The sequence below is a fragment of the Pleurodeles waltl genome, chromosome 4_2, assembly GCF_031143425.1.
Source record: "Pleurodeles waltl isolate 20211129_DDA chromosome 4_2, aPleWal1.hap1.20221129, whole genome shotgun sequence".
Lineage (NCBI taxonomy): Eukaryota > Metazoa > Chordata > Amphibia > Caudata > Salamandridae > Pleurodeles > Pleurodeles waltl.
This window is the reverse complement of record NC_090443.1, coordinates 972,703,211-972,730,823: the sequence shown is the minus strand read 5'-3', so window position 1 is coordinate 972,730,823 and position 27,613 is coordinate 972,703,211. Positions and strand designations below refer to the sequence as shown.

At 49.1% G+C, this 27,613-nt stretch overlaps 1 protein-coding gene across 1 annotated transcript in view; it reads left to right on the top strand.

Annotated features, from left to right (window-relative positions):
• Window positions 1–8,216: 8,216 nt before the first annotated feature.
• The window catches only part of LOC138293966 (uncharacterized), a 104,406-nt gene continuing 85,009 nt past the window's right edge, over window positions 8,217–27,613 (top strand). The window contains exon 1 of the mRNA XM_069233228.1: window positions 8,217–8,754. Coding sequence (XP_069089329.1) covers window positions 8,217–8,754 — 538 coding nt within the window. The remainder of the gene's footprint in view (window positions 8,755–27,613) is intronic.

The window sequence follows — 27,613 nt, the reverse complement described above, 5'->3', positions numbered from 1 at the left end:
GGTGGTGGGGTCGGGTTTTTAGGGGCCGGGGTGCGGGGTTGGGATAATTTCATATTCAGGGCTCAGGGTGGGTGGGGGGATATTGGGGTAGTTTTTAAAGGTGAGGGGGTCGGGGAAATTTCGTTTTTAGCTGGTAGGTTGTTTTATTTTTGGGGGTTGGGGTCGATTTTAGGGCTCAGGGTGGGTCGGGGCTATCAGGGTAGTTTTTATGGGTGGAGGGTCAGGGAACTTCTGTTTTTAGAGTGGATGAGCGCATGCGACAAACCACGAATGCTGTTTCCACACATGCCTTTTCGAGGCATTCCTTTGCAACGAAAAAACGTTGTAAAGGCCTGTGTGGTAAAGGCATGTGTGGAAACAACGCGATTGTTGTTCCGACCGCGTTGTTCAGACATGCATGGTTCCATCATACAACCTTTTATTGGAAAGATACGGAACAACACGTCCGGAACCATGGCTGCGTTGTCCATGCATGCGGAACGAGGCTTCCTGAACAATGCAGGCCTTTTTCTCTGCCTTAACCATCCATGTGCTAACAACGCACAAGCGTGGTTAAGGCAGATAAAAAGGAAGAGCCATTGGGAGAGGACGTGGTCAGGTAAGTGGGGCTGGGGCATGGTTGGGGTAGTTTTTAGGGGTGGGGCGGGGGGTGAAGGGGTTGGGTGGGTAGGTTATTTTTTTTTTAAGGGGTGGGGCTTGGGGGGTCAGTACTATGGTTTTTAGGGTGGGGTGGGGGTTATTTTGATTTTAGGGGTGGGGTGAGGGGTTGAGTAATTTTGTATTTATGGGGTGGGCGAATCAGGTTTTTAGGGGCGGGATGAGGGCAGGGTACTTTTGTATGTGGGTTAATTATGTTTTTAGGGTGGGTTTTTAGGGGTAGGGTCAGGGTAATTTTGTATTTAGGGCAGGTGGGGGGTCGGGTTTTTAGGGTGGGGGTTGGGGTAATTTTGTATTTAGGGCGGGTCGGGGCAGGTTATTAGGGGCAGGGGTGGAGGGGTCGGGGTAATTTTGTATTTAGGCCCGGGCGAGTTTTTAGGGATGGGGGTCAGGGTAATTTTTGTATTTATTGTCAGGTTTTTAGGGGCTGGGTAGGGGGTTGGGGTAATTTTGTACTCAGGGCAGGCGGGGTCGGGTTTTTAGGGGTGGGGTGGAGCGGTCAGGGTAATTTTGGTTTTAGGGGTTGGGTAGTTTTATTTTTGGGGGGTGGGAGTCGGTTTTAGGGCTCAGGGTGGGTGGGGGGTATCACAGTAGTTTTTAAAGGTGGGGGGTTGGGTACTTCTGTTTTGTGTGGTAGGGGGGTTCGGGATAATTTTGTTTTTAGGGGTTGGGTTGTTTCATTATTAGGGGTGGGGTTGGTTTTAGGGCTCATGGTGGGTGAGGTGGTATTGGGGTTGTTTTTAAGGTTGGGAGGGTCGGGGTACTTCTGTTTTTAGGTTTCGGGATGGCATGCGACAACCACGCATGCCATTTCCACAAATGCCTTTACTAGGCATGCCTTTAAAACGAAAATTTGTTGTAAAGGCATGCGTGGAAACAACGCGGTCGTTGTGCCAACCGCGTTGTTCAGGCATGCGTGGTTGCCGCATGGGTGGTTCCACCACACAACCATATTCATTAGGCAGGCCATTCTGCAATCCTCTAGGATTGGTGATTTTTGCAAAGTAACCTAATAGTATAGGTAGCTTTGCAAAATCAGACACTGTTTGCAAAAAGCCACTGCGCAATTTGCTACCACTTTTTGCAAGTACATGAGGCCCTGAATGCATATCTACAAGGATAAATAAAAATGTTAGCAAAATATGTACCTCCGCTTTGGTAATTGTTGCTGTGATTTCCAAATTATCACTTCAGTCCAGTACATTTTAGAAGGTTGTGCAACTGGAACCAGACGTTATTGCCAGAAGAGATGGCCCTTAATAAAGCTTTGACCAGTTGAGAGCTATACGGCAAGCACCTACGTGAATGAGTAGTGGTAGTGGGCCTATGGTATTGACGTTTTTTTTCCCTTTCTGCGGTGTGCAGACAAAATATTGGAGAAAAAATATTGTGTGGACAAAATATTGTGTCAAGAATATCAAGGACAAAAATATTGTGAAGGTACGTTTCTATAGGTAAGCAAAGTTTTACTATATAGAACTCCACATATATGTACCTTGATGACCCTCAGATGTGGAGGTAAGAATAGTAAATCTATACTTACCTATTTGCATTTACCTTCTCGGTATTTTGACCCCCTATATTTTTGACACAATATTCTGTTCACACCATATTTGTGTTCCCAGTATTCTGTCAGTGAACCCTTACTGAGGTGCCATTGGGGTGACCGACCCACAGGCATGGAGTGATGCTTATGTCGGATGAGGTCTGAATGGACCTTGCCAAGTGTATCATTGCTAGTGGTCTTAGCGAAAGTGCAATACAGATTTTAAATGATTATTGTGTTAGTGTGCTCGTGTGTGCATGTTTTCCGAGTTTATTTGGGAATTTTCACAGCATGAATTCTTTGGTGAGGCCAGGACGTCTCCCTCTTCATTTATACATTTAATGTTCCACTTCCTTCTAAGAGTAGTGCTGAATGTCTCTGCCTGGGAAGGCTGTCTTTGCACTTTGACAAACTTCCTGTGCTGTTCCAGACCACAACCATGCAGGTTTTGTGATCTCTCACTAACTTGCAGTTTGCACCACGACACACTGCTGCGTGAGTGTCATTTTCTGTGTGTGAAGGCTTACGTGGTGCTCCTCCCTCCACCCCCCCCCCCTCACAATATCACAGACGTGCTTACAGACTTGTGTAAGTGTACCTTATAGAGTTTGCCACATGTCGGGGCGGGGGCGGGGGGGCGTTGCAGCCAGGCGTGGCTTTTTATACACCAATCCTATTTTACTACAATATTTGGCAATGTTAAAAAGAAAACTACAAGTCCCAAAATGCAACAGGCTGTCGGTCAACAAGGCAGGAGCGCCTGAAGGTGTCACTCACAACACGAAGCCAGTGCGGCACCTGCGCAGGTCAGATCTTCAAACAGCCCCAGCCTTAACCATGGAAACACCAATTAACAGCCCAGCCCAAATGTTTCACTTAAAAAGTGAAGGCGCTCGTCCTAAAGCATCTTGTACTTGTCAGGTCCAACAGGTAGGCTTGCCCTGCCTGGTAGTTTAGCGACATAGCTCGCATATTTATATCAAGACCGAAATGTTTTTAAAAAATCAGCAAAAGCTGTTAAGTATATTTCACTGTTAAGTATAAACTCAGAAGATCATTCAAGACTCAGACACGTCAAAATTATTTGAGATCTTTCTACTAATCCCAAGTAAACACTGAAGAACAGTGAGGTGTGATTGCCAACTATTAGCGAAGAATACAGATTTTAAACAACCCTTATACACGTGCCAACTCCTGGCCTTTCCAGAATGGCAAAACATGAACAAACCAGCATTTTTTTTTGTTCTCTGCGAAAGCGCCACACTTCTATTCAGTTGTCTATTTCGGGTTTGTGCAGCGACAGACCCTGGTTTTAAAGCCCCCGGTGGGCAGGTGCTGAGCCCTGCGGGGGCATTCCTGTGACGTCAATGCACGAAATGCTCTAATGTGACGTCAGAGCCCTGCGAAGGTGGGCGCATCAGAGACGGGTCGAAGCGCTTCTGGGTGGTGTGGTCCCCCGAGAGTGAGGGGTGGGGGAGGGGTCGGTCAGGTCGCACCAAGAGGGAAATACCAACAGGCTGCGCCCAGCACAGGACAGGTGGGAGCAGAGGCCGCGCCCCCGCATTCTTCCGCCCCCTGAAACCTGACACACCCCGGAGGGGGCGAGGGGCAGCCGGGGGGAGGGGGGAGGGAGGGGTGAGGGCACGGGGTAGGCAGGACGGAGGGGAGAGAGAGAACAGAAAGAGACAGACCTGGTGGAAAGGTTTAAAGGTGACGAGGAAAGAAGAGAGGGGGGTTGATGGACACACTAGAGGGGGAGTGAGGATAAAGCAGGGTTGGGAGGGGAGGGGGCACGAGGAGACTGGGGAGAAGGAGAGAAAGGGAAGAGGGCATAGGAAGGTCAAAAGAAGAGAGAGAAAGTAGGGATTTATTTATTTTATTTAATGCGTTTTTATATAGCGCGGACTTTACCCGAAGGTGTCAGAGCGCTTCACAATAGGCAAAGTAAAGATACAAGAGGAGAGGAATTACAAGTGAGCCTGATACAAACGCAAACGTTACATTACATGAGGCAATGCGAAAGGAGAAAGTGATGTGTGCAGGTTACAAGAGCAAATAAAGTACGAGTAGAGGAAAAAAAAAAATAGCAATAAATGATAGACACTCAAAACACTAAAACAATAGTTATGTTACATGAGGCAGTGGTGGCCGTTGTGCATGTATCAAAAGCAAACAAGATAAAAGAGGTAGCAAATGATACGTTGAAAAGGAAAGGTGCCGTGTGCATGATACAAAAGAGTACAAAATACAGGTAGAGGTATAAAACTGCACTAAATGGCAGACACTCAAAACACAAAAACACCCTGGGAAGGCACTTCTATAGGCATGGAGAACAGAATTTCCTATAATGGAAGGACTTCCTTCAGAAAATAGAGGGCTTGAATTAAATTTGGAAGTGTCTTTGAAGGAGGAGAGCTTTGAGGTCAGTTTTGAAGGCCTGGGAAGAGGTGGTGGTCCGAAGCTGAGGCGGAAGTGAGTTCCAGATTCTCACCGCGTTGCCTGAAAAGGATTGGGCCATCGATGGGAGGTTCAAGCAATAACTTTTCTGCATTACGTGAAGGTCTGGAGCCCCCAGAGAGTTTCAGTTTATTCACCAGGTAGCGAGGGGAGGAGGAGTGCAAGGCTTTGTGGGTGATACATGCAGTTTTGTAGATAGATCTTGCCTCTATGGGAAGCCAACGGAGGGTGGATAAAATGGGTGTAATGTGGTCGCTTCTTTTGGCCCCATATATGAAACGAGCTGCTGAATGGAGAATAGACTTCAGGGGGGAAAGGTGGGATTTGGGAAGGCCAGTAAGAAGAGAGTTGCAGTAGTCCAATCTGGAGAGAACCAGCGATTGGACCAGGGTTTTAAGGTCGTGCTCCGGGAAGAAGCGACGAATTCCCCAAAGAAGGCGCAGTTGGTGTCGAGCAGACTTTGCAATGGAGTCGATGTGGGAGAGTAGATTGAGTTTTTTGTCGAGTATGACACCAAGGGATTTTGCGCTCTCGACAATGATGGGCTTATTGTTCATTAGATTGATCTGATCCATCCATGATTGCACTGGGGGATGAGAAAGTGAGGAGGAGAGGAGGAGGAATTCTGTTTTGGAGGGATTCAGGATCAGTTGATGAGTTAACATCCAGTTTTGAATGGAGTCGAGAGTAGAGCTAAGGAAGGAGAGATCGTGATTGGAGGCCACCTTAAGGTAAATCTGAGTGTCATCCGCATATAGATGATAGTGGATCCCGGATTTACTCAGGAGATTTCCCAACGGTTCTAAATAGAGATTGAACAGTGTGGGTGCAAGTATGGAGCCTTGAGGAACACCTTGACTGACCGCTAAAGGAGCTGAAAGACTGTTCGCTATTTTTATCATTTGGGATCTATCAGAGAGGAAGGAGGCAAACCATTTGAGCACAGTGCCCTCTGTGCCCTCCAGGGATGGCAGGAATCAGCAGGGAGAACAGCAGAAAGAATGCAGGAGGGAAACAAAAGGCTCGTGGGATTGGAGGAAGAGCGCGAGAAGGCGGCAGGCAAGCAAAGGAGGGAGTGAACATAGTAAAGGGAAGCAGGCGACGTAGAGGGAAGAGGCCGAAGGAAGAGAGAAGGGTGTAGAGGGGGATAGGACCACAGGAGAAAGGAGGGATGAGGGAAATTAGATGAAAGAGAGTGACCCAGAATAAAAAAAATGAACAGAGGGGCAGTGTAGGATAAACGGAGAAGTTAAGAGAGAGGGAAAGGAGCGGGGGGGGTATGGTTGCAGAAAGAGGCAGAAGGAAAGAAAAGAGGGGGGAGACAATGAGGAAAAAAGAGAGTGTGGACACAAAGGAGAAGTTTGTGGGAATACGGAGAGTGAATGAGAGAGTGACGGAAAAATGGATGGGAAAGAGAGAAGGCAGGATAGAGGAAAAGGGAAGACACAGTGAGGGAAAAAGTCGAAAATTGTCATAACAGGAACGGGTTAGAATGAGGAGTTAAAAGGCAGCACATTCGAGGAAGGCGGGAGAATGCACCAGAGGTTCAATGGTTAAAAGAGTGAGGCCCACAAGGGAGAAAAGATACAACCAGCAGAGGGAGAGTTTATGAGAATGTGAAACAGTTAAAATAAAACAGGAAGGAAAGAGTGGAACATACTAGGAGAGGGATAGAGAAATGTGAAGGAGTGAACATTGAGTGAATAAAGGAGTTTGGAAGGATATTGGTCAGCATGCAACCCAGAGAGCCGTGGTAGGGGCCGCTTTGCACCCCAGACCAGGCAATTAGTGATTTCCAATGATGTGATCCGATCAAAACTGCTGATGGAAATCCGAGCCGCAGGTGGCACATTGTAAAACAGACTCACTCCTAGAAGTCAGACGCTTCAGCCCAGTTTACTAATATTTTGGGTCGGGTTTGTGTTACTTTTTTAATGAAGGCCCAATGCAAAATTTGGGTTGGCATCTACGAACCAGGGCAATTGGCGAATCGTGTTGGTGTGTAACCAAAAGTAAGACGTTGCCTACCCTTACTTTGCGTTAGGGAGGCGTTCCATGGGTGACAGTGGACGGTCCCATGCATGCACCCACGGATTTTTACACAAATACATATCTACAAAGCTCTGAAGACATGGATTTGGACAAAAATCTGCACCTCCCTCAGCAGGTGTAACAAGGAGAACTATTTGTATATATCCTTGTCTTTTCCTCTTTGCACAAGTGCTGCGTTCTGCACAATGGTGCAAGGATGCCTGTGTTGGCACATGGCAGCCAAGAGTGCCCCAACACAAGGGAGGGAGTGGAACTGTAGCACATCTTTGTAGATATGGTGCTGTTCTCTTCTCCAGTTCACGCAGCGCAACAATGGCACTCGCAGCGTGCGCTGCGTCAGCTCTTTGTAAATCAGGCCCTCATTTCCTTGAGATGTGCGACACAGACTCATTCAGATGAAATGTCTGACTTGTTCCTGGGTTGTACATTTCTTCCAACATTTTGAATAAAAGGCAATTTTGAGAGTGGAGAGGTGCAGCCTTTGTTAGTCCTAAAAATATAGACTTTTTCCTGCCTGACCCCAAAAGTACATATTTTTAATCTGAAACTTCCTGCTTAGTTATGTCTAGCCACCTGGCTGCTACTTCAAATGACTACTTTGGTTTATTTTATCTGGACTGTAAAACATGAACGGAAAACTGAAAAATAAAATGATTGTGAAAATGGGGGTCCGCTGTGTGGCTGGGCAGGAGTTACTAGCTAGTACCAAGCTTCCCGTGGACCCTAATGCAAGAAAGGAGATTGGGCCCCACCAACCTCTTGCTTGGTAGTAAAGAACAGCCACTAATTAGGGTGCAGGGGGCCTTCGCTCCGATGGGCCATGGTGCCAATGCACCTGCTGCACTATTCACAGCTGCGGAGTAGAACTTCAGAAAGGCGCACGCCAACTAAGCCTCAGTTTCAACTTTTAAAGAAATTCATACTGGTTAGTGGGCTTCAAGGTAGTCCTTTACCTAGCAGAAGTATTAAGACATCGTCTACATAAAATTCCATTCGCGAATCTGATTTTTCAGCAATTGAAGTTGGGGTGTTATTAAACTTATTTTTACAGGCTCAAAAAATGGGAAGCACGCTCTTAGGTATTTGAATATTTGAACTCCTTGGAAAGATGGACTCACTCGTTTCACTGATCCCCTTCTATAAGTCAGGGAGGTATTTAAAACCCCAATCCATCATCTGGTGATTTATTGGAGCTTTTAGGCGCTACATGCACACACACAAACAACCCGACCGCCACCCCTAATAGAGCAGCTGTAAAGCACTAGAAAGACAGAAAGAGGCGGAGGCGTTGTGGGGTGTCCGACCCTATGTGACCTTGAATATCTATTTACCTGTGACTGTCTAGGCACTATATTCATAGCGCAGAGTCGGTGTTGCAAAGGGAAGAAAGAATGGGCAAAAAAAGTTGACGGGGAAGATAGAGGGACGGTGTAAGATTGGAAAGAGAGAAGAGGGGAATATATAGAGACACGATAAAGAGGGTGGGAGAAAACTAGGGAAAGGCATGATTAAGAGGGAGAGGAAAAAAGAGCTGGACAACGGTTTGAAAAAAAGGCAGATGAAGAGCAGGACGGGGGAAGGAGAGAGGAGAAAGCAGAACTGGGCAGAAAAGAAGTCGGCGAGGACGGGGAAGGAGAGTGGAAACAGGAGCAGGGAGGGAAACAAGAAGAATACTTGTTTTGAGGAGGAGGGACGGACGACAGAAAGTGAAAGAGAGAGTGGGGAGGTCGCAGGGAGGAGAGGCAGCAGACTGGGGAGAGAGAGGGCGCGTGGAGCAGGGCTGGGTCTGACTCGCACCTCCGCAGGAAACCAGAGCCCGCTCAGACGGGGAGGGCCTCTGCAGCGCCTGTGTGAGCGCAGGAGCACGGAGCAGGTTCAAGGCGCTGGGGAGAGGGCGAGGCGGCAGGAAGGATACCCGGCCCGGCAGCTCCGGACCCGCAGGCACCGGCTCCGAGAACCCCTTCAGCGCCCGGAGACCCCGAATTCACCACCCCAGGACTCCTCCGGACGGAGGATGGCGAGGAGGAGCGCGCCTGAGAAAGGTACAGACTGAGTGGAGGGACAGGAGGAGGGAGTGGACCAGGGGCAGACTGAACAGTGCGAGGAGAAGTGCGCACTGCACCCTGTACAGGTGGAGGGCATACTGCATACAGTGAGGGGAGAGGTGCGCACTGCACTCTGTACGGAAGGAGAGGCCAGGGCAGAGAGAGGTGCGCACTGCACTCTGTGGTGGGTGAAAACTGCACAGTGCTAGGAGAGGTGCGCACTGCATCTCCATAAGGGAGGTGGCGACGACGGCACATAGTGTGTAAAAGAGGAGCGCACTGCACTCTGCACGGAAGGAGAGCCCCGGGCAGAGTACTCACAATGCGAGGAGAGGTGCGCACTGCACCCTGTACGGGAGGGGAATAGACTGCTACAGTGCGAGGAGAGATGCGCACTGCACTCTACGGGAGGAGACTGGACAGGGCAGACTACGCACAGTGCGAGGAGAGATGCGCACTGCACTCTACGGGAGGAGACTGGACAGGGCAGACTACGCACAGTGCGAGAAGAGGTGCGCACTGCACCCTGTACAGGTGGAGGGCATACTGCATATAGTGAGAGGAGAGGTGCGCACTGCACTCTGTACGGGGGGAGAATAGACTGCTACAGTGCGAGGAGAGATGCGCACTGCACTCTGTATAGACGTGAAGACTGCACTAGTGCAAGAAGAGGTGCGCACTGCACTTTGTATAGGAACTGTTCTTTCCGAAGAGAACTCTATAAGCGAGGTTGGTGTGTACCAGCTCTGGACAGGGGGTGGGGGCAGACTGCCCTACACATGGTGAGGGGAGTGTGCGTACCCTACACGGGAAGGGGGCGCACTGCACTCTGAACGGTGAGGGGGCGCGTTGCCCTGCGTACAGGGCGAGGACAGACTGCACTCTGTACATGACTACACCCTGCACGGGGGGAGGCAGATTGCACTCAGGGTCGCACTGCACACAGCACTAGTTGAGTGAGTGAAGACACGCTGCAATCCGTACCCCAATAATAAATGTACACACTATACAGCGGCAGCCTGCACTCTGGAAGGGGGAGACTGCACTTTGAGTGGGTGCTGTGTTACCGACTTGTAGGATAGGGCAAACGGCACTGTTCAGAGGGATGCACAATCCTGGGAACGAGGGCAGTTTTCAGAATGGGGTAGGCACGCCTGAATTGTCAGAATAAACAGCACCCACGGGGTACTAGTTTGCTTCCTGTGCGTTTGTGGGTTGGGGGGTGCTCTGTGTTGAGGAGGGCCTCAGAGATGGGGCGTGAGTGCTCTATGTTGAGGAGGGCCTCACAGATGGGGCGGGGTGCTCTATGCTGAGGTGCTCTATGTTGAGGAGGGCCTCACAGATGGGGCGGGGTGCTCTATGTTGAGGTGCTCTATGTTGAGGAGGGCCTCACAGATGGGGCGGGGTGCTCTATGCTGAGGTGCTCTATGTTGAGGTGGGACTCACAGATGGGGCGGGGGTGCTCTATGTTGAGGCGGGCCTCACAGATGGGGCGTGAGTGCTCTATGTTGAGGAGGGCCTCGCAGATGGGGCGGGGGTGCTCTATGCTGAGGTGCTCTATGTTGAGACGGGACTCACAGATGGGGCGTGAGTGCTCTATGTTGAGGTGCTCTGCGTTGAGGAGGGCCTCACAGATGGGGCGGGGGTGCTTTATGTTGAGGTGCTCTATGTTGAGGAGGGCCTCACAGATGGGGCGGGGTGCTCTATGTTGAGGTGCTCTATGTTGAGGAGGGCCTCACAGATGGGGCGGGGGTGCTCTATGCTGAGGTGCTCTATGTTGAGGCGGGACTCACAGATGGGGCGGGGGTGCTCTATGTTGAGGCGGGCCTCACAGATGGGGCGTGAGTGCTCTATGTTGAGGAGGGCCTCACAGATGGGGCGGGGTGCTCTATGCTGAGGTGCTCTATGTTGAGGCGGGCCTCACAGATGGGGCGGGGGTGCTCTATGTTGAGGCGGGCCTCACAGATGGGGCGTGAGTGCTCTATGTTGAGGAGGGCCTCACAGATGGGGGGGGGGTGCTCTATGCTGAGGTGCTCTATGTTGAGGAGGGCCTCACAGATGGGACGGGGGATGCTCATTGTGGTTCCGGGCCTCACAGATGGGGCGGGGGTGCTCTATGTTGAGGTGCTCTGTGTTGAGGAGGGCCTCACAGATGGGGCGGGGGTGCTCTATACTGAGGTGCTCTATGTTGAGGAGGGCCTCACAGATGGGGCGGGGGTGCTCTATGTTGAGGTGCTCTGTGTTGAGGAGGGCCTCACAGATGGGGCGGGGATGCTCTATGCTGAGGTGCTCTATGTTGAGGAGGGCCTCACAGATGGGGCGGGGTGCTCTATGTTGAGGCAGGCCTCACAGATGGGGCGGGGGATGCTCATTGTGGTTCCGGGCCTCACAGATGGGGCGGGGGTGCTCTATGTTGAGGTGCTCTGTGTTGAGGAGGGCCTCACAGATGGGGCGGGGGTGCTCTATGCTGAGGTGCTCTATGTTGAGGAAGGCCTCACAGATGGGGCGGGTTGCTCTATGTTGAGGTGCTCTGTGTTGAGGAGGGCCTCACAGATGGGGCGGGGGTGCTCTATGCTGAGGTGCTCTATGTTGAGGAGGGCCTCACAGATGGGGCGGGGTGCTCTATGCTGAGGTGCTCTATGTTGAGGAGGGCCTCACAGATGGGGCGGGGTGCTCTATGTTGAGGCAGGCCTCACAGATGGGGCGGGGGATGCTCATTGTGGTTCCGGGCCTCACAGATGGGGCGGGGGTGCTCTATGTTGAGGTGCTCTGTGTTGAGGAGGGCCTCACAGATGGGGCGGGGGTGCTCTATGTTGAGGTGCTCTATGTTGAGGAGGGCCTCACAGATGGGCCGGGGTGCTCTATGTTGAGGTGCTCTGTGTTGAGGAGGGCCTCACAGATGGGGCGGGGGTGCTCTATGTTGAGGTGCTCTGTGTTGAGGAGGGCCTCACAGATGGGGCGGGGGTGCTCTATGTTGAGGTGCTCTATGTTGAGGAGGGCCTCACAGATGGGGCGGGGGTGCTCTATGTTGAGGTGCTCTGTGTTGAGGAGGGCCTCACAGATGGGGCGGGGGTGCTCTATGTTGAGGTGCTCTATGTTGAGGAGGGCCTCACAGATGGGCCGGGGGTGCTCTATGTTGAGGCGGGCCTCACAGATGGGGCGGGGTGCTCTATGTTGAGGCAGGCCTCACAGATGGGGCGGGGGATGCTCATTGTGGTTCCGGGCCTCACAGATGGGGCGGGGGTGCTCTATGCTGAGGTGCTCTATGTTGAGGAGGGCCTCACAGATGGGGCGGGGTGCTCTATGTTGAGGTGCTCTGTGTTGAGGAGGGCCTCACAGATGGGGCGGGGGTGCTCTATGTTGAGGTGCTCTATGTTGAGGCGGGCCTCACAGATGGGGCGGGGTGCTCTATGTTGAGGTGCTCTGTGTTGAGGAGGGCCTCACAGATGGGGCGGGGGTGCTCTATGTTGAGGCGGGCCTCACAGATGGGGCGGGGGTGCTCTATGTTGAGGAGGGCCTCACAGATGGGCCGGGGGTGCTCTATGTTGAGGCGGGCCTCACAGATGGGGCGGGGGTGCTCTATGTTGAGGTGCTCTGTGTTGAGGAGGGCCTCACAGATGGGGCGGGGGTGCTCTATGTTGAGGTGCTCTATGTTGAGGCGGGCCTCACAGATGGGGCGGGGGTGCTCTATGTTGAGGCGGGCCTCACAGATGGGGCGGGGGTGCTCTATGTTGAGGAGGGCCTCACAGATGGGCCGGGGTGCTCTATGTTGAGGTGCTCTATGTTGAGGAGGGCCTCACAGATGGGGCGGGGGTGCTCTATGTTGAGGTGCTCTATGTTGAGGAGGGCCTCACAGATGGGGCGGGGGTGCTCTATGCTGAGGCGGGCCTCACAGATGGGGCGGGGTGCTCTATGTTGAGGTGCTCTGTGTTGAGGAGGGCCTCACAGATGGGGCGGGGGTGCTCTATGTTGAGGTGCTCTATGTTGAGGAGGGCCTCACAGATGGGCCGGGGGTGCTCTATGTTGAGGTGCTCTATGCTGAGGCGGGCCTCACAGATGGGGCGGGGTGCTCTATGTTGAGGTGCTCTATGCTGAGGCGGGCCTCACAGATGGGGCGGGGTGCTCTATGTTGAGGTGCTCTATGTTGAGGCGGGCCTCACAGATGGGCCGGGGGTGCTCTATGTTGAGGTGCTCTATGTTGAGGAGGGCCTCACAGATGGGCCGGGGGTGCTCTATGCTGAGGCGGGCCTCACAGATGGGGCGGGGGTGCTCTATGTTGGGGTGCTCTATGTTGAGGAGGGCCTCACAGATGGGCCGGGGGTGCTCTATGTTGAGGAGGGCCTCACAGATGGGGCGGGGTGCTCTATGCTGAGGTGCTCTATGCTGAGGCGGGACTCACAGATGGGGCGGGGGTGCTCTATGTTGAGGAGGGCCTCACAGATGGGGCGGGGTGCTCTATGTTGAGGTGCTCTGTGTTGAGGAGGGCCTCACAGATGGGGGGGGGTGCTCTATGCTGAGGTGCTCTATGTTGAGGAGGGCCTCACAGATGGGGCGGGGTGCTGAGACCAGCCTATGTGGGGAGGCACACTGGACTTGGTAGAGCCAGTGTGAGGCACACCTCGCTGCACTCTCCAAAGCGAGTCTGCACTTTGTGTGGATAGTGGGTGACACCTCACTCTATAGGGAGGGGGACACTGCTTCCTATATGGTGGTATACTGCACTCAATGGACGGGGAGAGGTAGGTGGTGGGTACTAAGGGGCATATTTATCAAGGTTTTTCGTCGTCCTTGCAACACGTAAGGGTGAAGATAGCAGACTGCACGCTGCAGGGTGTAGATAGCAGACTGCATGCTGTAGAGTGTAGATGGCAGACTGCATGCTGCAGGGTGTAGATGGCAGACTGCATGCTGCAGGGTGTAGATAGCAGACTGCATGCTGTAGAGTGTAGATGGTACACTGCATGCTAGAGGGTGTAGGTGGCAGACTGCATGCTATGAGGTTTATAGGGCAGACTGCACGCTGTAGGGTGTATGCAGGGCAGACTGCACGCTGTAGGGTGTATGCAGGGCAGACTGCACGCTGTAGGGTGTAGATGGCAGACAGCACGCTGCAGGGTGTAGATGGCAGACAGCATGCTGCAGGGTGTAGATAGCAGGCTGCATGCTGTAGAGTGTAGATGGTACACTGCATGCTAGAGGGTGTAGGTGGCAGACTGCATGCTATGAGGTTTATAGGGCAGACTGCACGCTGTAGGGTGTATGCAGGGCAGACTGCACGCTGTAGGGTGTATGCAGGGCAGACTGCACGCTGTAGGGTGTAGATGGCAGACAGCACGCTGCAGGGTGTAGATGGCAGACAGCATGCTGCAGGGTGTAGATAGCAGGCTGCATGCTGTAGAGTGTAGATGGTACACTGCATGCTAGAGGGTGTAGGTGGCAGACTGCATGCTATGAGGTTTATAGGGCAGACTGCACGCTGTATGGTGTATGCAGGGCAGACTGCACGCTGTAGGGTGTATGCAGGGCAGACTGCACGCTGTAGGGTGTAGATGGCAGACTGCATGCTGCAGGGTGTAGATGGCAGACTGCATGCTGCAGGGTGTAGATAGCAGACTGCATGCTGTAGAGTGTAGGTGGCAGACTGCATGCTATGAGGTTTATAGGGCAGACTGCACGCTGTAGGGTGTAGATGGCAGACTGCATGCTGCAGGGTGTAGATGGCAGACTGCATGCTGCAGGGTGTAGATAGCAGACTGCATGCTGTAGAGTGTAGATGGTACACTGCATGCTAGAGGGTGTAGGTGGCGGACTGCATGCTATGAGGTTTATAGGGCAGACTGCACGCTATAGGGTGTATGCAGGGCAGACTGTACGCTGTAGGGTGTAGATGGCAGACTGCATGCTGCAGGGTGTAGATGGCAGACTGCATGCTGCAGGGTGTAGATAGCAGACTGCATGCTGTAGAGTGTAGATGGTACACTGCATGCTAGAGGGTGTAGGTGGCAGACTGCATGCTATGAGGTTTATAGGGCAGACTGCACGCTGTAGGGTGTATGCAGGGCAGACTGCACGCTGTAGGGTGTATGCAGGGCAGACTGCACGCTGTAGGGTGTAGATGGCAGACAGCACGCTGCAGGGTGTAGATGGCAGACAGCATGCTGCAGGGTGTAGATAGCAGGCTGCATGCTGTAGAGTGTAGATGGTACACTGCATGCTAGAGGGTGTAGGTGGCAGACTGCATGCTATGAGGTTTATAGGGCAGACTGCACGCTGTATGGTGTATGCAGGGCAGACTGCACGCTGTAGGGTGTATGCAGGGCAGACTGCACGCTGTAGGGTGTAGATGGCAGACTGCATGCTGCAGGGTGTAGATGGCAGACTGCATGCTGCAGGGTGTAGATAGCAGACTGCATGCTGTAGAGTGTAGGTGGCAGACTGCATGCTATGAGGTTTATAGGGCAGACTGCACGCTGTAGGGTGTAGATGGCAGACTGCATGCTGCAGGGTGTAGATAGCAGACTGCATGCTGTAGAGTGTAGATGGTACACTGCATGCTAGAGGGTGTAGGTGGCGGACTGCATGCTATGAGGTTTATAGGGCAGACTGCACGCTATAGGGTGTATGCAGGGCAGACTGTACGCTGTAGGGTGTAGATGGCAGACTGCATGCTGCAGGGTGTAGATGGCAGACTGCATGCTGCAGGGTGTAGATAGCAGACTGCATGCTGTAGAGTGTAGATGGTACACTGCATGCTAGAGGGTGTAGGTGGCAGACTGCATGCTATGAGGTTTATAGGGCAGACTGCACGCTGTAGGGTGTATGCAGGGCAGACTGCACGCTGTAGGGTGTACACAGGGCAGAGTCTTATCATCTGTGATGCCTGGTCCGTCCTGCACTCCGTGCTGGGGGTGTTATGGCGGATTACGTTGTTTAGACTGCCCTTTACACTAGGACAGGCTGCATCACCTCGGCTGGGAAGCGGCGCCCGCACCCGGGCGTGTTTGGGGTGCGCCGCCTCGAGGTGGCGCCTCCCCCGACGGACGCGGGCAGGAGAGCCGGCCCGACTGGCTCTTCTCGTTCCTCGGTCTGGGGGTGGGGGAGACAGCTGGTGGCCGCTCTGTGCCCTGGTCTCTGGGCTGCTGCCGCGACAGGTGGCACACTAGGGACCAGCAGGGAGGCGGCCTGGATCCAGCACTCATCTTTATCGGACTCTTGCAGGGTCCCTTGCATCCCTCCGCTCTCTCAGGCTCTCCGTTATCTTTCTCTCCCTCCTCCTTTCTGTCTCCTCCTCGGGGCCAAACCACTGCCTGGTGATGAACACCGCTGCTGCGTGCGTGTGTGGGCTGGCACTGGCGAACGGCCGGAAATACCAACGCTGGGGCCGGAATATTTCTCAGATTTTTCAGATTCCATTGACATTTGCTGTAGGTGAGCGCAGGACCTCACCCGCACAGCCTCAGAATTCAGGTCTTCAAGAAAACAGGATAGTTTATTTATTCCTGTTCTCTTAGGTGCAACGCGGTACTTCAGTGCGCTTTGAGAATGAACAGATTGGAGCTGTACACGCACTCCCATTTGTCAGTGTGTATCTGGTTGGAGTGAATGTAGATTACCAGTCACAAATGTTTAAGCGACTTACAAAGTACGTATTGGGAATCCTTAAAAATTGCTAGGAAAAAAGGGGTGAAATGGACGTCTATTCTTCTTAGCGATTGACTGTGAGATGTATCAATGATTTGTGACCACAATTCCCATTGCGAAACATTTAATGTATACTGACACCTGAAAGCGGGTAATAAATATTTGCAAAGTGAAAGTTGTCTCCGAGAGATAGCTTCCATTTTGGAAGTTGGCTGTGAGTATTTGCAGGAGCATGGAGAGGTCCAGGGGACCACCACCTGCTCCCTCCTCCCACGACCTTCGCAGTATGCCAGTTTTTAGGTCTGGCCTAGGCAGTGCATGCGCTATTCTGCGAGACATGTTGTCTACTGTGTGGGCTTTGGGCACGCCCTCGCTTATCATTGGTTCCTTCCTGTGCCTTTCTAAATCTGTTTCCTTTGTGTGGTGAATCAGTCACATTTGTCCCTCCTTTTGTGGGTTGGTTCACGCCCATGGGACTTGCCCTCTTACAAGTGTTCTCTCTCCAAGGGGCATTTAGGTTAGTTTTGCAGGACTATTTTTTTTAGCTTGACTTCCTTTGGGATTTTGGTTTGTTGAATTTAGAGGTGGGGAAAACAACTGCATTTAACCCGTAGCAATTTTCGCCATGCCATCCCTCCGCCGTCGCACGGCCCGCCGCATTTCTGCGATTATCATCGTTGCTGCTCATTACGTTCAGTAAGGCACATGTGAAATGGCGTTAAGAAAGGGGGCCACAACTAGTAACGTGCCACAAACTTTCTTAGAACCTGCGTGATGAATACAATAACGTATTGCAATTTATCAAACAAAAACCTAAAGTGAAATGGTCTATTTTTTAAATTGGTGACCAGGAAGGGAGTGGAAGTGTTCCTACAATGATGGCTTTTGATAAACACTTAGTGGGCATTACTGTCGGATATCCCAATGTAATTATGAAAGAAAAACACACTGGCTAAGACTATGTTATTAGTTTGTGCTACCAACTTTTTGGTCACTACAAACATAAGAGGCATTTAGCAATGCAGGCACACAGGCATGCAAATGTGTACAAAGCCTTATTGTGTGTCCTCCTTAGAGCTCATAATTCCACACAAATCAGTGACAATGGGACCATTTCAAATTACATTTGTTAGCAAAGACTGCTGCAGTCAGTACACTCACAGATAGTGAATGAATCAGTTAGGGTCCAATCCTCCAGCTATCTCAGCAGAGGAGAAACGTAAGGGTACCTGCAGACGATGGCCAGATGCCCCAGCCGGCGTAAAACAGACAGAGTACATATCGGGAGGGTAAGCTCGCACACCGAGACCACTTTAGTGTGGAACAACCATAGCACAGAAATATCAATTATGGGCTCCTTTTCGGGGAAATGTGATCAAATGCCTGCTTGCCTTGAGAGCAGGAAATCCTTGGACTGGCCACGCAAAGCACGTGAGAAAGTGAGGGGTGTGTCATTGATTGCTAGACATTTTTTTAATGGATGGTCCCATCTCTTTAACAATAGTGCAAGCGGACCCTCAACAATACAAAATGTGTCGCATTACGCTGCATAATTTGGTCCTCCCTGAGGCATATTTTCAGTGGGCCTGCTTATACATTATGTAAATACCAACTCTGGGGCACACACAATTTTACAGGTACAGGCAGTAGGCATCAGTGGTGCTGTGTAGGCATCAGTGGTGCTGTCTCTCTTTGTCTGCACACCTGGTACAGGCAGTAGGCATCAGTGGTGCTGTCCCTCTGTGTCTGCACACCTGGTACAGGCAGTAGAATCAGTGCTGCTGTCCCTATGTGTCTGCACACCTGGTACAGGCAGTAGGCGGCGGTGGTGCTGTCTGTATGTGTCTCTCTGTGTCTGCACACCTGGTACAGGCAGTAAGCAGCAGTGGTGTGGTCCCTCTGTGTCTGCACACCTGGTACAGGCAGTAGCCGTCAGTGGTGCTGTGCCTCTGAGTCTGCATACCTTGTACAGGCAGTAGTATCAGTGATGCTGTCTCTCTGTGTCTACACACCACAGAGACACAGGTACCGACAGTCGGTTCAGTGGTGCTGTCTCTCTGTGTCTGCACACCTGGCGCAGGCAGTAGGATCAGTAGTGCTGTCTCTATGTGTTTGCACACCTGGTACAGGCAGCAGTGGTGCTGTCTCTCTGTATCTGCACACCTGGTACACGCAGTAGGCATCAGTGGTGCTGTCTCTCTGTGTCTGCACACCTGGCACATGCAGTAGGTATCAGTGGTGCTGTCTCTCTGATTCTGCACACCTGGTACAGGCAGTAGGCGTCAGTGGAGCTGTCTCTCTGTGTCTGCACATCTGGTACAGGCAGTAATGGTGCTGTTTCTCTGAGTCTGCACACCTGGTACAGGCAGTAGGATCAGTGGTGCTGTCTCTCTGATTCTGCACACCTTGCGCAGGCAGTAGGATCAGTGGTGCTCTCCCTCTGTGTATGCACACCTGGTACAGGCAGTAGGATCAGATGTGCTGTCTCTCTGTGTCTGCACACCTGGTACAGGCAGTAGGATCAGTTGTGCTGTCTCTCTGTGTCTGCACACCTGGCACAGGCAGTAGGAAGCAGTGGTACTTAGTAGTGCAATTGTCATATTGTACACCTAACACAGAGAGCACTGCTGCTCTCATATGGTACACCTGGTAGTGATACTTACACACTGTACATCTGGTGCATGTACTGTTGCTACGATCACAATGATCACCTGCTGCAATATCCTTTCACAGGGTTCTTCATCTTCCAATAATGTTATCTTATAATATCATGTGTAGTTCCGCTAGTACTCCTAAGACCCTGACCTGGGAATGCCATCTAGACTAATCCAACCCTACAAAGAGAGGGCCATATCCACTCATGTGCAGTGCTTTAAATGGGCCTGTACTGTCCGGTACTGAGTACCGGCACTTTTTTTATTTTGAGAAGGAGAGTACCTACACTTCTTAAGGAAAACGTAATACTTTTAATTGGAGAGTACCGGCACTTTTCAGAAACAAGCAGGTACTCTGGTTCAGAGTTCCTGCACTTCCTTTTTTCCATTTCAAGCACTGCTCATGTGTATATTTACTTCTACACTTAGGAGCGATTCTACACTTTTTTGCTATTCACCATATCCAACTATAGATGTGCACCTCAGTGTAGACTTACACATTTCCATTCCTTACATCAGAGGGTGGGACGTTCCACAAAATGATTTATGAGTGTAAACTTAGTACTAGCAACTTTGCACAAATAGATGGAGATCTCCACCATCCTGTTAGAGATTTCCCAAAGGGAAAGTGTAGGGAAAATTATTAACGTGTTTTATTCTTTTAAACACGTATAGAAAATATTTTAAAGTATGATATGAAAGTAAATTCATTCAAAATATGTACTTTTAATCTAGAACTAGTCAAATACAATGTTACAACACATTAACTGATCAAATGAAATATGCATTAAATATTTCATGAATTTAAATATATTACTTTAATTTATACATAATTTTAAACAATATTTAAAAAAAACACTCTATCACTAACATTTCAATTTTTTTAATTTGTTGTAATTGTTGCTAAATGTTCATTTAAGTTAAATTACTAAATATTCCCCATTTTCCAGCGCCTCCCTCCATGTCCCTCTGGCATTTACTACCAAAACACATATTCCTACATTTGCATAACTGTCCGCCACCTTGGTCGAGATCTCTGCACAGAAAAGATAGCAGGGCTGAGGTATTCACCTCTAGGTTTGTGAACTGCGTTTTTCGGTACATGAGCAGTACTATTGTAACAATATATTAATCCACTAAGGAAAACGTTGGCTGACTCTGCCCCAGCCTGTCTGCTTTGCAGAGGTGAAAGTCGTAGCATGGCTGTAAGGTGTATACAGTGGTGTGCAGTTTGATATGGAAGCATGTCTTTCTAGTCTCTGCCTACTGCCACTGTCTGGTGAAAGTGTGAGTGAACCACAAAGGAGGAGACAGCTAGTGGGAGCCTTTCAAAGAGTGGCCTCAGTTTGTTACCTGGTAATTTACATAAGAAGACAGGAGACGGGGCTGTCAAATTGGTGAGGGCAGTGGTGTCAACCTTTCAGAAAGAGTGGGTGGTGAGGGTGAGGAAATTGATTGATATACACGTTAGAAATCAGTAGCTACACCTCTTCAGAGTTTGCATTTAGTTTTCTCCCTCCCGTCTCACATTTCCCAGTGTGTCCCCGGCACCAGTGCTTAATTTGTGCTTGTTGTTTCCGGTACTAAGCACCGGCACTTGTTTTTGAGGGCCGCCGCTTAGTCTTCTGCCTCAAGCATTTACTGCGAGCAAAAGACACATATGGCAAAGACGGAGGAAGAGAAAAATGAAAAAGAGTCACAATGGGAGAAAGCAGAAAGCTGCAGGAGTGAGCTGAAGAGGCAGGGAGTGGCTTTAAATTAATTGAAGAGGCCCGAGATGGCTTCAGAATTACGCTGCCTCAGTATTCAGTGCTTGCACATTTAAACACAGCTGCTGCGTGCTTCAGAGGAGGGCTTTGGGCACCGGCGCGTCCTTATTTACAAATTAAGCACGACTCTCCGGTGTCTGCCAATGAACTGTGAAGTTCATTGGAACTGGGAAGGAGTGACATATCACCAGCCCTACAGACTCAGGAGGTAGGGGACTCTAGATGTACCGCATTAATCCTAATGCTTTTTGGGGATGCTACTTTATTGGACTAGTTAGGAGGTGAAACCGGACAGGGTCGGAAAACAGGCCTGGGAATCAAAATAAAAGTTGCCCCTATTAGTGAAAAAAATAGCTAAAAACTGGCCCACGTTTGCAAATTGGGGCAGTCTTGGACTTTTAAAACATGCTATACACATTATGCAGGGTACACACAGGTCAGTGGAATTATAAGGGAGGGGAAGTCCAAACTATGCAGGAGTGTTAGCTAAATTATGCAGCAAGGTAAATTATGCAGAACAATGTGTCATATTTTTTGATAGTATTATGCCATTGTTTTGTCATTTTATGCATGGTGACACTGTCTGGGCAAAGGTTTCATCTCGCTAGTAACAGTTTAAAACAAAATAAGCAAACAGTAAGTGACCAGACAACCTTTGCGCAGGGCCTTCCACCGCATGGTAATGTGTCACCGCGTTTTTAGCAACTTTGATCCTTATGAGCTAGAAACATTCGTTTTTGATAGATTATGCAGCAGACGATAGATTATGTGGCAAATCCATAGTTATGGAGAAAATTCTGTGTCCGCAAAATCTCGTAATTCCAGTTGCTTTGGGTACAGCGTACTGCATGCATTTGTGCTTGCTGCAGGCAATGTTTGTAGTAATAGCAAGGAAATCAACAGTAAAACCAGCCCACCAGACCATAAAACAGGCCCACAAACACTCAAAAAAAGGCCCACACACTGACCTGTCAGACCAGCCCTTCAGGCACTGCCAGAGTGCCCTATAGCATAGCTGTCAAGTTTCCCAGCTGCACGTGTTACATGCTATGCCAGAGAAGGTTTATTTTTTTCTTGACTTCTGGGCCTTGCAGTCATGTCTTATAGTGGAATAAGCAAGACTACAAGTCCCAGAATTCAAAAAATAAAACATGAACTGGAGCAGCACATCACACAAGTACCTGGGGAAACATTGGAGGGTTAGTGTAGGGCAGTCCGACCATGCTCATCACACTGATTGGTAAAAGAGCTGCCAACAAGTCCCCCAAATCACCTAATGTTCTGAAACGCGTCCCTTGCTGCTGACGTCACTGGACTGCATATGTGCGTTGTTTGCTGGTCAAGAGATCTGTTAACTGGGTTAAAACCAGCCCCGTTGCAAGGTCACTTGTTTTTGCTGTGTCATTTATTTCTCTAGATGCAGTCAGGGTCAGAAGCCACATGGTTCGTTTCTCTGGTATAGGAGCCAAATATAATTCCTTGTGTCAGCCAGTCATGGTGTCAAAGTTCTTGTGATTTCATTTCCAGTTATATCATCATCAGGCTAGTTACTGGGTGAAGTGTCTAGGAAAACAGGACACGGTGGAAGCCTTATCGCCTGGGGACATTTACTTGTTACATGTTAGTTGATTTTGGAGCTGGTTTGAATCCACCAGTTCCAACGGCTAAAGCGTCGCCGTTGGCCGGTAACGCCAGTGACGTCAGACATTTCACTCCCAGCGTGCTCTGAGCGTTACCCGGCAGTCAGACCTGGTTGCCAGGCAACCGCCGCTAAACGACTGCTTTGTTGTGGTTTAAATAAACACCTCCAGGTAAACCGGCCCAATTAAGAAGCACATGAGAGGATTTGCCGCGAGCCGCTTTTACAGCGCGAGAGGATTAACAGGGGCGACCTGGCTGTGTTTATTTATTGTGACAGGTTGGAAGGGCGGCAGTGGGGGCGTGTAAAGCGCAGTGACCGGCTGTATTCTAGACATCCTCAAAGACCTGTTTCCAATGGCACTATGCCCTTCAATTCAGAGCTGGGGAACCAGGTTTGAGTTTCGGTGCAAAAGTCTGTGATTACAAGCAAATCGCTTTATCTCCACGTGCCCACAAAAAAAAAAAAAAAAATGAATTTCGCCTCGTGTAATGTAAGTGGTACTCATGTAAAGCGCTCCAGTACCTTCGGGTCGAGTTCGCGCTATGCAAAACTGCAAAAATAAATCAGCCACCCTGATGGGATTACCCTGGTTCCCTTTACAACCCCTTGGCTAGGGGAACCTAATTTCGACCCTTTTCATCCAGAAAATGATTTCCCTATGGCAGTGCTCTCTATCATAAGCAAGATACCGGATGAGGGCGGGTAGCAGCCTCATGCAAGAGCGTATCAGGGTTGTAATACAGCAGCTGCGGTGCACCGTCCAGGGCCTCCCATTCAGCCCAATATCTATGTACATCAGTATGATGTCAGAATTTCAGGGGCCCTGCATCACATTTTGCAGGTGTGCGGGACATCATTTTTCATTAGGGCACAGCCAATATAATTCTGTTCTGCACAATGGGTCTATTGAGGAATCTAGGTGCACTACAGCTAACACTTTCATATTGGGTCAGTACATTGCACCAGAAGCAAAAGTGGAAAGTCTTGGGCTACTCCCTGATAAACATTTATTAGTGAAGGAACACTTGGTCTAACTCCCTAGGATTCTTTTTTCTATCGTGCGCTTGCGCAGGTATGAAGAATCCATCACCTTCTTACACTCTTGGCTCTCGTTGTGGTGGTGGGCTGCTTGATCAATTACCCCTTACACTATGCCAACTTCTTTCATTAGTGAATGACCAAAGCCCTTGTTCAGAAACTTAGGAGTGCCCAGAATGCTGGAGGTTATTCTGATCTTGGGACTTTAAAAGGGGAATCATGTCTCAGACTCCAGACATGAACTGCACTGGCTGAAGCTAGAGGACCAGTTTGTTTTCGATTCACAAACCTACTGCCTAAATGCAGCCCAAATTTAGCCCCTTATTTGGAGGACTCAGCCAGTTTAGACTTTCACTCTTTCGTATCTCTACTATATGGGTGGAATAACAAAGACTCTTTGGCATAGGGATCAAGAAATAGAACTATTTACCAGACTCACTTAAGCTACAGACCTCACTAGCTCCCAACAAAACTAGTCTTACAACTGCTGCCATCATACCACGACAAGCGACTCTCATCATGCCTACGTGAGCGTTGTACCGTTCTTTCTGTCTCTCTTTCTTCCAATGATCTCCTTAAGTCTTCCTCTTCTACTGATCCTTGTACTTCAATTTCAAGTTATGGCAACCCCAGCACCTTGAGTCGCTAGTGTAGTAGTACACTAAGGGCCTGATTACAACTTTGGAGGAAGGTGTTAATCCGTCCCAAATGTGACGGATATACCACCAGCCGTATTACAAGTCCATTATATCCTATGGAACTCGTAATACGGCTGGTGGTAAATCCGTCACATTTGGGACGGATTAACACCTCCTCCAAAGTTGTAATCAGGCCCTAAGTGTTATCTATTAGGCAAACTATTGACTAATACAAAGAGATACCAATAGGCACCAATAATCGGTTTCATGATACAACTAGAACTTGGTCCAAAGTGAATCAGAAGATTCACACTTGCCAAGTAGCCTTGTGTCAACTGGCAATACTACCAAGCTGCAATTTTAGATGCTGGAGTTTTAAAGATCATGACCTTTTTTTAAATTCAAATAGTTTTTTTTCTCCGTTTCGGAGAGTGGTAATAACATATCGATACATCGGGAGTCATCAAGGGCCATCTGCCATGTGTCACATAGCATAGAAGTAGATGAGTGATGACAAACAGTAATGGTTGGGGAAAAATGGACGATGTTCAGAACAATTCTGATGTCACATACAATGCAGTCAATCCCTATCCTTGCTGGGGCTTTCATGTTAGTGCACATGTGTTTCAGAGATTAAAATCAAACCTCAGATGGTGTATATAAACACCTCTTGTTGCTTTGTGTACATACTTTAACAATATAGTTAAGTAAGGCTAAGTAAGAACCCCCTGCTCTGGAGCCCACAACATTAGCCTGAGACCTTAGGTGCCCTTCCAAAGCTCTTCCAGAACCGGCCTCCAAATGAAAGAACTTAGGCTTTTGGCTGGATGTCAATCTGTCAATGAAACCCAAGGTTGCTAAGGTAGCTGCAGCTTGCTTTGCGGTCCTGAAATAGATGAAACAAATCATCTGGATGCCCCCTTTATTAAGCTTAAAAGAATTCATTCAGGCTCTGACTTTATCAAGACTGTATTATGGTCCAAGTAACATCTTCTACTTAGGGACAGACAAGGCCTCTATCAGACGCCTACAAGTAGTGCAGAACTCTGCTGCCAGGCTTCTATATCGACTCCCTAAACATGCTTCGGTGTTGCATCTCCTTTGCAAACTTCACTGGCTTCCAGTGGAAAAATGTTTACAGTTTAAGCATTATGCTGTATTCACAAAACCAAGTCGAGCACTGGTCCGCAGTACCTACAAGTACTGGTCGCACCTTACCAGCCTTCTCACTCTCTAGTATCGAGCAACTAGTACCTTTGTACAGTTCCCAGAGACAAACTGGCTCTCATGGGTGGTCGCTCCGTCTCATACTTGAGCCCCAAGCTGTGGAACACCTTGCCTAAGTTCCTGAGAAGCTCCCCTCCCCAACCATCTTTCCCAAAAATGTAAAAACGTGGATGTTCTAATCTTGTCTCATTCTGCTTTCCCTTAGCTTACTGCCAAAGAGCTGGGAAACCCTGTTTGGGTAACTATGTGCTATACAATTCTTTAATAAAAAAAATAATAATAATACTCATTATAATAATATTATATTATATAATATTAATGCAGAGTTGCCCAGAAAGGAAAGGATGAAAGGATAGAAAAAAAGTCAATGAAAGATAGTGATGAAATAAACAGAGAAAGGAAGCAGATGACAAAATAGACAAATAGCCTCTATATGCTCTTTTTTGTAAGGTTATCAGTAGTTGTTTTGCAGAGGAGTTGACTTGAAGTATGTTCAGTGTCATTCAGTGGGAGGTTTCCATCTAATAAGATCTGATGTAAGGATGCCTAATTTGTGCAGATTCGCTGATGCCCTAAATGCTGTGTGGATTGTAAATTTTTTGTTAGGATATGGTGGGTGTAATTCTGGAGTTATACGGGGAGCTTCACAGTTGTGACCACTGAAGCTGTGAAAGTACTGGATGTAGAAGTAGTTGTAAACCTTCCTCCCATTTTTTCAGATTAGTTCTGTTGGCTTCAAAATGATCTGGGAAAGTAGTCTGTATATTTTGACTTCAAAACTGCTTTTCCAGCCCTCATACTCTCATATACTGATGGTGGTGATTCCCTACTCAATGGCCTGCCAAACACCTCACTGGCACCCCTTAGGGTCATCCGACATACTGTAACATGTTTCGTCCAGGGCATGAAAAACCATGATCACATCACATCCATCCTGATGGAACTCCACTGCCTCCCCTTGCTGGCAGCACCATCTTAAAAAAAGCAGCATAATTTACAAAGCCATTACAACTAGCACCCCTATTAGCTTACAGACAAGCTCACCATGTCAGGTGGATCTTGGCACACTCACAGCCAGGACACCATCAGACTGCAGACAAAGCAGTGTGAACAAAAAAAAGAACATACCAGGCCTTTTCCGTATATGCACCCAGGATCCAGAAAAATATTGCCATAGTCATGAGGACAGCCAAATGCTACTTCAATTTAGGAAAGACCTTAACATTTAGCTCTTTAAAGAATACTACATCAGAATGCATTAACCACCCACAACCCAGCTCTACTTCCTCTTTACTTATTGACTCTATGGTTATCTTTGACTATATACAGCATGCTGATGCCTATTGGCTAGTTTCATGGTATAAAAATCCGATATACATACAGGCATACATACTTGTTAAGTCACCCACTTTCAAAAGTTTTCTTATGACTACTGGTAAATCAGGATTATGCAGCCAGTCTGTTTTGAATAGGGTGAATTTTAGCCCTGAGAATTTGAAGTCTAAATTGTTTAGTCTGGATATAAGATGTATTTCTCTAGACTATAAGGAGTTGCTTGGGATCCTGGGATGTTAATCATCAACAATATGCTGGTGCACGACCAATCTTCCCAGATTAGTTTTACAATCCAATTTAAATTTCTTATTATGGTGAAAGGATATCATATATGATTTTTCAAATGTTTTTCTAATTTCTTGGCTACCGTGTACAGCTTGTACAGTATCAGACATTATACGCCAGGAATGAAGGACCTTAAAGTTCAGCTTGGTTAAGGTAGACATTATGGAGTTAGCGTAGTAGATCTTTTTCAAGTTGTAGCCAGATTGGTAGTTTAGAGATTGTATGGAGTAGCCAAACTCTGCTGCCTTGTCGGGTTAAGTATACCCTTGTAAAGGAAAAGGGACATTGGCAAAGCCAATAGGTTTCTGCAATCCGAGAGCTATTGGCATTGTCAATGTTATAGTTTTCTAGCCCTGTGTTGCATAACTCATTGGCTTTGCTTGCAAATACAGGTATAAAAACGTTAACAGGAATGTATAAAGCAGGCAGCTGAATGTGCATGTCCATAGCATGAGAATGTAAACACACCCCGGACACTGGAATTTAAGGGAGCATAGTGAACCCTTGCCAGCCAAGGAGCATGCAAAGCCTCCGGGACATCTGTTTTATGAGAATGAAGCCTGGTGGTGACAGCAGCAGCTCCAGAGTGTAGTGACACACTGCCAGTTCACCCCTTAATCTGATGCA